Below are 12047 nucleotides of genomic sequence, written 5' to 3'. Positions count from 1 at the left end.
CATAAGAGTCTGGAAGGAAAATGAACTTAGAGTTGCTAGAAAGGCAACCCCTATCCCATTGAACCTGTACTGTATGAATAACTCATGAGAATAGAAGAAAGCAAGATTTTGCCTTTTGCCCCCAGAATTGTAGCTTAGTTTCTTTCTGTTCCTCCAACTATAGATCACTTATTATATTCTTTTCTCCCCCAGCACTGCCTAGGAATTCTGATTTCTCACTTTTTTGAAGATTGGATTTAAAACTCAACAGTTTACAACATCAAAGAGAAGAAAGTTATTCTCAAAAAATAGAAAGATAACATCAGATAACAGTGTCTAGACAGAAATAGAGTCCTAGAAATCTAATTTAATTCTGTCATTTCACTCATAAGGAAACCAAATCCAAGAAAGGAAAATTGCTTATAATGAAACCAAAGAGGAGACAATTATTCTGGAAAGACAGGATGAGATACATAGAAAGAAACTTTTTTACTCTATCAAAATTAAAGCAAAAGAATGTATGGAATTACATTTCTTTAATAATTAGGAAGTAAAAAAGAAGGATGCTTAATCTAGGAAAGAATTTCTTAACCTGGGATCCATGAATTTGTTTAAAAAAATTTTTTTATAACTTTGGTAATCATATGCATTTTATTTTATTCATTTAATAACATTATTCTGAGAAATGATTTGTAGGATTCAGTGGATTGCCAGAGGATCTATGCATACAAAAGAAGAAGGCCTAGATGAGAGCTTGGTCTTAAAGTCTTTGGTAAGATATAGCTGGCCAAGGAAGTGAAATCCAGAAATGCTGGCAATGAGGGTCAAATGGAAATCCCCTTCTACCTCTCCCCTTCCTCCTTGTCAAAATCACACAAAACAGAAGTCATGGGAGGAAATGTTAGTGGAAATTTAAGTGATTTTAGAGAAGAAGCAAAGCTAAGGAAGTGAAAGTGAACTAGAAAGAGACAAAGGTCAACTTCAGAAGAGCCAGGAAAAGTATCCAAGAGGAGAGAATTCAACTGGAGAAACCAAAAACTGGGGTTTTACACATAAGAATTCCTCAGTACTCAGTAATAACAAGCAGATTAGAATTAACTAAAATTTAGGCAGATGCTTTTTTCATCTGTATTTCAGGTACCAAACAAGAGGCTTGAGCACAGAATAGGTGCTTAAATGATTGCTCATTGATTGACTGATGGATGTATTGGGGAAGAATTATTTTTGACTGAAGATATATAAAACATGTCCCAAACATCTTAGTGTAGTTTTAAACTATTAGAGTTTAAAGGAGCTGAACAGTTGCCCACCATGCCCACTAATTATTAAAATAAAACTTTTTCTCTAAAAACAAGGAAGAGCAATGGAAATAGATTGGCTTTAGATTCTGAGGTCTTGGGTTTGCATCCTGGCTTGGTCATTTATTAATCTTTGTAGTACTTGATTTCCTAACCTATAAAATGAGGGACAGAGGAGGAGGATTCTGGGAAAGTCAGAAAATTCCAGGCTCTCCAGATTTCCCTCACAAACACATCAAAATTGTGCCTCAGGGCAAACATAGACTGGTGAAAAATCAAGAAGACTTGGGGCAGAACAGGGGTTCTGCTGGGACAATCCAAGAAGACCTGAAGAAAGACCTCAAGATCCAGACCTAACAAGCTGAAATGAAGTATAAACACTTCCAGGCTAGCTTTGCAGAAAGAGCAGGGAGCCCAGGGAGTAGCCTCAGTAAGAACCACAGGAACTTTCACCTCCCAGATAACAGGGAATAGGATCTGAGTCTTGGAAGACTGAGGAAACCTTGCTGATTAGGAATATCAGGCCCAGTTGCACTGCAGAGATGAGGCCCTGAGTAAGAAGGAACCAGCACACTTGTGAGTGCAGAGGCAGGGGGGAGGGAGGGGCAGAGACACTGCTGGCTCCCAGCACTTGCAGGAGAGTGGAGCTCTTGGTTTAGGATTCCAAGTCAGAAGGGAGAGCTGAAGTGAAGATAGAAGTACCATCCCATCTCACCCCATGATTAGAGGGGCTTAAATTAATAATTCTTATTTTAAAAAAACAGGCAAAGAAGAAAGAACCCAACCATAGGAACTTACTATGGGAACAGGGAAGATGAGGTTCATCTTCAGAATTTAGTGAAGTTTAAAAAAAGCCTCTTTTACCCCAAAGATTACATTAAATGGTCACCTTCCCAGAAAGAATTTATAGAAGAATTCAAAAAAGACTTTAAAAATCAAAGAGATAGAGCAAAAAACTTTTTTTAAAAAAGTAAAAACTATCCAAAAAAACAAGCTTATGAACAGTTAACCAATTAGAAAAAGAGATTGAGAGTCTTAAAGAAGAAAATAATTCTTTGAAAATTAGAATTGGGCAAGGGGAAGCTACTAAAACTATAAGAGATCAAGAAATAACAAATCAGGATATAAGGAATGAAAAAAATAGAATAGAATGTGAAACAAGAAAAAAACCAGATCTGAAGAACAGATCAAGAAGAGAAAATATAAGAATAATTGGACCACCTGAAAGCTATGAACAAAAAAAGAACCTTGATGCAATGATACAAGAAATAATCCAAGAAAATTGTCCTGGAGCGATAGAACACAAGGGGAAAGTCAAAATAGGAAAAAAATACACCAATCATCACCTCAAAGAGATCCTGCATGGAAATATGAATATTATTGCCAAATTTCAAAATTGCCAGATCAAAGGAATAGAATTAAAGTAGAAGAGGTAGCAGGTAGGAAAAAAATTAGAATAGAATGTGAAACATAAGAAAAACAACAGATCTGGAGAACAGATCAAGAAGAGAAAATAAAAGAATAATTGAGATATACATAAATACTATAACAAAGATCAGGAGTAGAATTCACTAGGAAAAAAATAGGGCTAGTAATCATTGATCTCAGCTAAAATCAAACTTAAAGATTCATTTAAGAAAGAAATCTATATTATGTCAGCCATGTTAATGCTGCTTTAGATGCATCTCTACATATATGTAAATGTGTATATACATGTGTATCTATATGTATACATATTTATGTGTACATAGATACATGTATGTATGAATATATGTGTGTTTGTGAATATAAATATATCTATGCTTAACTGTAGCCTGCTTGGGGTGGTGGTGGGAATGAATAGGGGGGAAAATTAGGTAAGAAATGTACAACAGAGACAAAAGAATAATCTACAAGGAAGAAACTATTCAGTCATGAATATATAATCTCTTCTATTATTATATCTGCTTTCTTGAAATGGAAATTTATTTTTACAAATTTTGAATCCCTTCTTTTGTTCTGCTGGGCACATGACAATGTTTTCTTTTGTTTTATTTTTTTCTTTCTTTTTCTATTTTTTGAATTTTATATTTAATTTTAACTAAATTTTGAAAAATGAAGGTTTTGAGCAACCTGATTTTTAGCCCTTTCCATCAATGGGACTGAGCAGCTAAGTGGGACAATGGATAGCATTCTGGAGTCAGGAAAATTCGTCTTCTTGAATTCAAGTCTGATCTCAGACACTTTCTAGTTGTGTGATCCTAGGCAGATCACTTAACCCTGTTTGTCTCAATTTTCTCATCTATAAAATGAGCTGAGGAAGAATATGAGAACCAATCCAGTATCTCTGCCAAGAAAACCCCAGATGGGTTTGTGATGGAGAGTCTGATATAACTGAAATGACTGAACAACAAAAATCAGTAAGACTATGTGTAATGGATGGACCTAACTTAGGCTAGTTTGGAGAGGGAAAAAGACTCTCAAAAAATGCCAAAATGTAGAGGAGCTTAGAGGAGCTAGTGCCTTGATCATGTCTGTAGCTTAACACTTCAGGAAATTTCTCTGGAATATAATTGAGGAACCAGTTCCTCTAAGTGTTGACTTCTTCCTGGAGTTTTTCTCTTCCTCCAGCTTGTTATTGTTCATTCACATCTGACTCTTTATGACCTCATAGATCATAACACATCAATATTGTCCAAAGGGTTTTCTTAGCAGTGATAACAGTGTGTTTTGTCATTTTCTTCTGCACTGCATTAAGGAAAACAGGGTTAAGTGACTTGCCCAGAATCCCTCAGCTAATAAATGTCTGAGCCTGGATTTGAACTCAGGTTTTCCACACAGAAACCCAGTTCTCTATTCACTGAACCACCTAGCTGTCTACTCTCTCAGGTTCTTACTTTGTCTGAAGAACTTCACAGCTTGTAAACAGATATCAAATTGTAAACATTCTATTTAAATTTAAGATCTCATCATCTCTATTATCTGCTTCTTATATTCTCCAATTTTATGAAGTAGACTGGGGGGAAATCAATTTATCAGGAATCTTCTGATCAGTTCTCTTCCTCCTCATCCTTCTGCTCCCACTACATATAATAACCTTATACACAACCAAGCAAAGAATGATTCTCTATCCAATGGGAATAGTTCTCTCTTCCTAACAGAATCCTGGCAAGAAAATTACAGTTTACAATGGAGATAATAGACATATCTCTATGTATGTTGATATATCTATATGTATTGATACATCTTTATCTGCTTAGTTGCATGTTGAGACTCTGCAATTTCTTGAAAATGTTCTGGATGTGTTACAATATCCTGGATTTCCTCATTGCCCAGGAAGATGGTAGTAACTCCTCTAAAGAGAAGAGGCTGTGGGTAACTGTTTTTAGGGGTGTGGGGTTGTATAGAAGGGTTATATTAGAAGATGAGTAAACATAGGAGGGAAAAGAGAATCATTTTTCTGGTCTTTTCTGGCCAATTCACGGGTATGAAGTATGACAATAAGGTTGATCTTTACATTGATTACTTGATTAAGGAACCATTTTTATTCCATCTTTCCATAACTTATTTATAACAATTTAGTGCAATAGTATCAGTGTAACACTGATGCAGCAGCTTTCTTCTCACCACAATACAGGGAAACTTTACCTTAAAGACAATCAAGCTGCTCCTGGGGTCTTGATTGGTCTTAGCTTGCCTCATACCTGCCCTTCTTTCCCCTTCAATCCCACCCCCAGCGTGCAGACAACATGGGGCAGGTGTGGGGCAAAGCTGCTCCTGGGACCTGGAGTCATTTAGGGCCATAAACCTTATGCGATGTAGGTCTCTCAGGCTTGGTGGGTCTCTAAGACCTGGAGAACTGCCGAGCCCTGATGACCTAATAACCAGATGGGTTTCCATATGGGAACAAAAAGGCTAAGTGCCACTGTATCCTTTTTATCTATCCTTGCCATGTTAGGGCAAAGCAAACCTCTTCGTGTTAAATATTCAATGACTTTCAATGCCTCATTTGGTTTCAAGTTCAAATTGTTAGAGCCAGAGTCATGCTTTGTAATACTTAGAAAGTACTGATCTCCTGAAAGGGTCCTGGTCCTGGTTCCTTAGATGGATGTACTAATCTAGCAGGGAAAGGCTCTTTGGGAAAGCAAGCTGCTTGGGGAAAAGAGAGCAGAGAGAGGAATGTCAGGGGAGTATTTCTATCCAGATTAAGTTAGACTAGTGTCAAATCAGGGCAGCTAGGTGGGCCATAGTGCATAGAGTGCTGGGCCTAGAGTATGGAAGACTCATCATCCTGAATTCAAATCTGACCTCAGACACTTATGAGCTGTGTCACTGTGGACAAATCACTTTAACCTGTTTACCTCAGTTTTATTTCCCCAACTGTAAAATGGGCTGGAGAAGCAAATGGCAAACCTCTCCAGTATCTTTGCCAAGAAAACCCCAAATGGGATCATGAAAAGCTGGACACAGCTCCAAACATGAAAGTATCTTATCACTTATTTCAGTTTTAGAAGGTAATCCCACTAGAACAGTTCCACTAACAATCAGTTGCAGATTTTGTTGTTCAGTCATTTTCAGTTGTATCCAACACTTCATGACCCTATTTGGGGTTTTCATGGTAGAGATAATGAAATGATTTGCCATTTCCTTCTCCAGTTCATTCGACAGATGAGGAAACTGAGGCAAATAGGGTTAAGTGACTTGCCCAGAGTCACACAGATAGTGTCTGAGTCCTGACATTCTATCCACTGCATCACCTAGCCAACATTTATTTATTATTGCTGTTGTTGAGTATTTATAAACACATTTTAATAGTTTGCAGATTGTTGTACATATTATCCTATTTGATCCTTACAACAACCCTATGATAGGTGCTATTATTATCTCCATTTTACAGATGGAAAAACTGAAGCAGACAGAAATTTGATGACTTGTTTAGGCTCACATAGTTTATAAGTGTGTGAGGTAGGGTTTGAACTTGTCTTTGTGACTCCATCTCCAATACGCTATTGCCTCAGCTAGCAATGTTAGCCTGAATAATGAGAAAAGTTTCCTTAAGAATGAAAACAAGTTTGCTTACCACTACCACCATCACCCCAGGTTAGCCTGAATAGTGGAGACAATGCAAGGGTTTTCTCTATATTTAGTATTTATTTTAAAGACTAAGACAGCCTATTTTCTACTCTAAAATGCTCAAGGATGACTGAGACTACCTTTCTTTAGTAGGTATACCTCTTCTAAAGATTTAGGGTAGCTAAGAGGTAGAATAGATACAGCTGAAGAAATTGGAATCAGAAAGAACTAAGTTCAATCCAACCTCAGATACTCATCAGCTATGTGATCCTAAACAAGTCACTTAACCATTATCTGCTTCAGTTTCCTCATCTGTAAAATGAAGATAATAGTAGCACCAGACTCCCAGAGTTTTGAGGATCAAATGAGATAACATCTGTAAAGCACTTCATTATCACTTATAGCGTTACACAAATGCTGGCTATTGCTATTATTTATCAATTAGCCATCCCCAAAAGAATATCATTAAGTGTTACTAACAATTTATTTGAGTGGATGCCCATTAGCTGAATAAATTATGATATATGAATGTAATGGAATAATATTATTCTATAAGAAATGATGAGCAGGATGATTTCAAAAAGGCCTGGAAAGATTTACACAAACTGATGCTAAGTGAAGTGAGTGGAATCAAGAGAACATTATACATAGCAACAAGATTATGTGATAATCGACTGTGATGGGCTTGAAAAACAATGAGATGAATGGAGACGATTCCAATAGATTTGTGATAGAAAGAGCTATCCACATCCAGAGAGAGAACTATGAAGACTAAATGTGGATCAAAAGACAGTATTTTCATTTTTTCATTATTTTTGTTTGATTGTGGCTTTTTTCATTCTTGAAGTTTTTTTCCTTTTGATCTGATTTTTCTTGCACAGCATGATGAATATAGAGATATATTTAGAAAGATTACATGTTTTGAACCTATATCAAATTGCTTGATGTCTTGGGAAGAGAGGAAGAGGGAAAGAAGGAGAAAAAATTTGGAAGAGAAGGTTTTGCAAAGGTGAATGTTGAAAACTATTTTTGTATATATTTGGAAAAATAAAATACTATTAAAAAGAAATTCACATGATCATTTTGTTGTATATTTGAAAGAAATATAAAATTGTACATAGTAGATTTGCAGTTCATTATTGTTTTATTCCACAAATTAAAAATAAAATAAATTTTTAAAATTTTCTTTATATTCCAGAAATTTCTTAGACTATTTTATTTACAACTTCTCTTTATATACCTTGTTATCTTGAACAAGTCATTCATTGTTTCTGGGATTCACCTTAAGCTATAAAGTTAGGGAGTAGGACTAGATGATTGCTAGTGCTAGTGTTCTAGCTCTAACAGCTTATTATTCCAAGACTGTGTTGAAAATTCTCAGGGTACATGAGTAGCCAAAGTTATAAACAATCCTAAGGCAATATCCCAAGTGGAACCCCTTTTGCAACTTGGAGGTCTGCTTCAATTGATCTCCAACTTAGTGTTAGAAGTTAAACCTGAGCAGCGTCCTGGGCAGCTAGTGACTGGGTAAAAAGTCGGGACGACTCATATTCCTAAATTCAAATCCAGCCTAAGAGACTTACTAGTTGTGTGATCCTGGGTAGGTCACTTAACCCTCTTTGTCTTATCTGTAAAATGACCAGAAGAAGGAAATGGTGGATCAGTCCAGTATCTCTGCCAGAGTCCAACTAGAGTCACAAAGAGTCAGACATGCCTGAAGCAGTTGAACAATAGCAATGAACAATATCCTGGTGGACAAGCATGTCCTAACGGACCAAGTCATGGCAAGTATTGAGAAAGGGTTCAGCTGAGAGACTGAGCATGATTTATCCTGGATGCATGCACAGATTTCCTTTATATAATACACAATTATTATTTTGAGGCTCATAATTATCTCTGATAAAAATATTATAAAATAAAATTACATTTTATGGCTAAAGGAATTGCAGCTTAGAGAGGTTCTATTCAGCTAATAACCATTTATCAAGCACCTATTATCTGCCAGACATCATAATAAGTGCTGGGGATGTGAAGAAAGTACACATCTGTATCCACAAAGAGAACTATGAAGACTGAATGTGGATCAAAGCTATTCTTTTCATTTTTGGGGGAGGTTTTTTTTTTCTTGTAGTTTTCCTTTTTTGTTCTGATTTTTCTTTTACAACATGATTGATATGGAAATACGTTCAAAATTATTGCACATGTATAACCAGATCAGATTGCTTGCTATCTTGGGGAGATAAGAGAAAAAGGGAGAAAAATTTGGAACTCAAAATCTTATAAAAATAAAAGTTGAAAACTATTTTTAAATGTAATTAGAAAAATGAAATACCATTGACATTAAAAACAAACAAAGGCTAAAGGCAATCCTCACTCTCCAGAAATTTACCATCTGATAGGGAAGATAATATACAAACAAGAAACCAGATATAGACAGGATAAAATGGTAATGAAATCATACGATCTGGAAAAAACTTTAAAAACCACCGAGTCCAATTTGTTCATTTTACAAATAAGAAACAAAGATAGAGTAGAGTGACTTGCCTCAGATCACACAGCTAGTAAGTGATAGAAATGGGATTTGAACTCAGGTCTTCCTGAAGCTTAAATTTAACAATGTCCATCCATGCCATACTATTGTTCCTCCCCCTTCCTACCTTAGCCTTAACCTTGCTTAAAAGTGAAAAAATAGGTAAAGAAAATTCCTCACTGAAAACTCCCTATACTAATGAAATTACAGATATGGTTAAACAAGAATTATTCTAATTGTAGACATGAGAGAAAAAGAAAGAGACACACACAGAGAGGCAGGCAGACAGAGACAGAAACAGATACACATACACACACACACACACAAGAGACAGAGATAGAGACAGAGAAAGAAACAGAAGGAGAAGAAAGGGAAAAGGAGAGAGAGAGAGAGAGGGAGAGGGAGGAAGGAAGAGGGAGAAGAGAAACAGTTCTTACAGTAATACTGATGTTACTAACTTAGCAGAATTGTTGCTCAGTCAGTTTTGTGTCCAACTCTTTATATCCCCATTTGGAGTTTTCTTGGCAAAGACACTGAAGTAGTTTGCCATTCCCTTCTCCAGCACATTTTACAGATCAGGAAACTGAGACAAATAGAGTTAAGTGACTTGCTAGAGTCATACTAGCAGTGTATGGAGCCATATTTGAAGCTAAGAAGATGAGTTTTCCAGACTCCAGGTGTTACACTCTATTCACTATATCATAGCTGCCCTGAACTAGCAGAATACCTTGTTTGTAAATATGAGCTTAATAAATATCTTTTGATATTGATTAGATTTGATTTATATTTCAATATAAAATTGAAATTCATCAACATTTCAAGTCAAAAACATGCTGTACAAATGCTGAATGGGCCCCTCTGGGTCGATGGAATTGTAGTAAAATGCTTCCTGGCACTAGGGCTCTTTCAGACATAGAACAATATTCATTTAATTTCCTGATATTTAACACTTTTCTAATCAACACATTCTGATGTCTTCCCAGTCCTCTCTCTCAAATAGAGAAGTCTCCAGGAGAGGTCACTATGTCATACCAATCAATCTGGGAACATTGTCCTGATGGGAAAGGAGCTCACATTAATTATCAAAACACATAGGTTAAAATGTAAAAAATTTCCCCTGTCTTTCAGAGAAAATGAAATTATTATTCATGGCTAATGAATAACAAAGAATAAGCATCATGTCAGTTGAAGAACAGGAGTGAACAGTGAAGGAAATGAATGCACAATCATTTTCTCTTATGTAGTTTAGTGAAAATTAGTAACATAAGAAGTTAGGCAAAAGTCCCAATGAGAGTTCTGAGATCTAGGTTTAATCCTGGTGTTACGACTGGATAGTTATTCAACTTTCCTAGTTAAACAAACTAGTTATTTGTCTGTCTTCTCTAGGCCTCAAGTGTTCCATCTGTAAAATTAGAGAGTGGGAATAGGCATTTCCCTTCCAACTTGATATTCTGTGGTGCTAGGAAATGTGTGACTGTTGATGAGAAGTTTGCTTTTGCTCACAATTAATTCTTTCTGGTGTTTTTGTGTTTCAGAAACATATAATTACTAAAAGACTAAATGATCAATAGTATTTCAATATGAGAAAGTGGACTCCTAAAAAAACAAAACAAACCCAAATCAAAATAGAGAAGGAAGCACACTTACATTGAGTAGGATTTACTTTGGAAAAAAAAAAGACAGCATTTCCTTTTATTCAATAAGTTAAGGCAGAGGTCCAATTATAAAAAGCAAATAATATTAATTAAAAAACTAAAAAGAAAATCAGATCCTAATTCCCTCCTGCTATTGATATTTTGGGGACTTAGTTATGTCTAAGATTACATACTTCCCTCCTTCCTCCTGCAGATTTGGGAGAAGAATCCAACAAAACAATTCACAGGATGCCACAGTGTAGTAGTGACAGCTGAATGGGGTGGAGGCAGTGAGTGCAAGAACCTTGTATGAGAACAGAAAATAGTCAGCTACTCACCGGTGGTCTCTTCCAGACAAACTGGATGGGGAACTTCTGACTGTAGAACAGAGAGGTCTCATTGGGAGGAAAATCAGGATCCACATACAGAACCTTCTTTTCTAGACATTTCTTGTGTAGTTGCTCAAAAGTCTTCTCCTTCACTCCAATAATAGGGAAATTTCGGCTGATAATAGCTGAATAGATGCCCCCAGAATTCACCCCACCCGCATCGGTGGTCGGATTATGGACCGGAGCAGGAACCAATCCTGGGGAAAGTGGCCCAGCCCTTGTCGGCTGTGCCACTGAAGCTTTAATAACTGTTGGCATACCTGGCAAATTAAGAAGGAAAAAATGTTTTTGAAAGAGATGAAGATAGTGTTACCTCCGAAGAAAGGAAGCAACAGTAAAGAGGAAGTTAGTGCTGTTCAACCGAAGGCTTTGTCCTTTGAGAGACACTGTCAACATTGAGACTTCTGAATTTTAAAACCTTCTGGAAGATTGTTCTGCATATATGTCCATCCCAAATAGCTTAGTGTGACCATATGGCCCCTTGTAGTCAAGATTTTTTTTTTTTCTGATCAAGGAACGAGAAAAGTCACTTTTATCTCAGGGGTTCTTAACAGGAGCATGTATGCCAGAGAGAAGGAGAGCGTTTGTGCGTGTCTGTACCAGGGACCCAGAGAAGCTTGAGCCAGGACAACTAAAAATAAACATGAAGAAAGTTAATGCATGTGAGCCTAAGAGAGAGGCAAGCTTTTCTAAGTTGTCTTATTACAGAGAAGAGTGACCTGGCTAGGAGATTTCTGAGCCTGTATCACCATGGAGCAATATTGTTCATGGAAAGGGGAAATAGTATGCTTGAAATTAGCAAAGGAAGCAATTGACTAAGAACAATTGCTGAGGTGTTACTGAACCGGAAACAGTGCCATCTAATAACTAATTTGTGAAAACCTATAACAAGAAAAGAGAGCAAGAAAAAATGTTGAGTTATTGAATTCTGGAGAAACATATTGTCTAAGAGAAGGTAAATTTTTCATTTCTAACACTGATGAGATAGCAGAATGCTATCTGGAGTTAATGACTAAGTGACGCAATAGATAGAGCACTGGGCTAAGCCAGAAAAATTTAACTGTGTGAATTCTAATCTGGCCTCAGATACTTACTAGCTATGTGACTATGGGTAAATCACTTAATCTGGCTACCCCAGTTTCCCCATCTGTAAAGTGAGCTGAAG

General features: G+C 36.5%; 1 protein-coding gene across 5 annotated transcripts in view; it reads right to left on the bottom strand.

Moving 5' to 3' along the window:
* CAPN3 (calpain 3) overlaps positions 1 to 11517 on the bottom strand; it is an 87310-nt gene extending 75793 nt beyond the window's left edge. For 2 of the 5 annotated variants that reach the window (XM_051977152.1, XM_051977153.1), the window contains exon 1: positions 10832 to 11501. In XM_051977152.1, the coding sequence (XP_051833112.1) occupies positions 10832 to 11140 (309 nt within the window). In that variant the 5' untranslated portion in view covers positions 11141 to 11501. Of the gene's footprint in view, positions 1 to 10831 lie in introns of all 5 variants that reach the window. The other 3 variants (XM_051977157.1, XM_051977156.1, XM_051977154.1) reach the window with 3 other exon arrangements.
* Positions 11518 to 12047: the final 530 nt, after the last annotated feature.

The sequence above is a fragment of the Antechinus flavipes genome, chromosome 2, assembly GCF_016432865.1.
Source record: "Antechinus flavipes isolate AdamAnt ecotype Samford, QLD, Australia chromosome 2, AdamAnt_v2, whole genome shotgun sequence".
NCBI classification, from domain to species: domain Eukaryota; kingdom Metazoa; phylum Chordata; class Mammalia; order Dasyuromorphia; family Dasyuridae; genus Antechinus; species Antechinus flavipes.
This window is presented reverse-complemented; position numbering and strand designations above follow the sequence as displayed.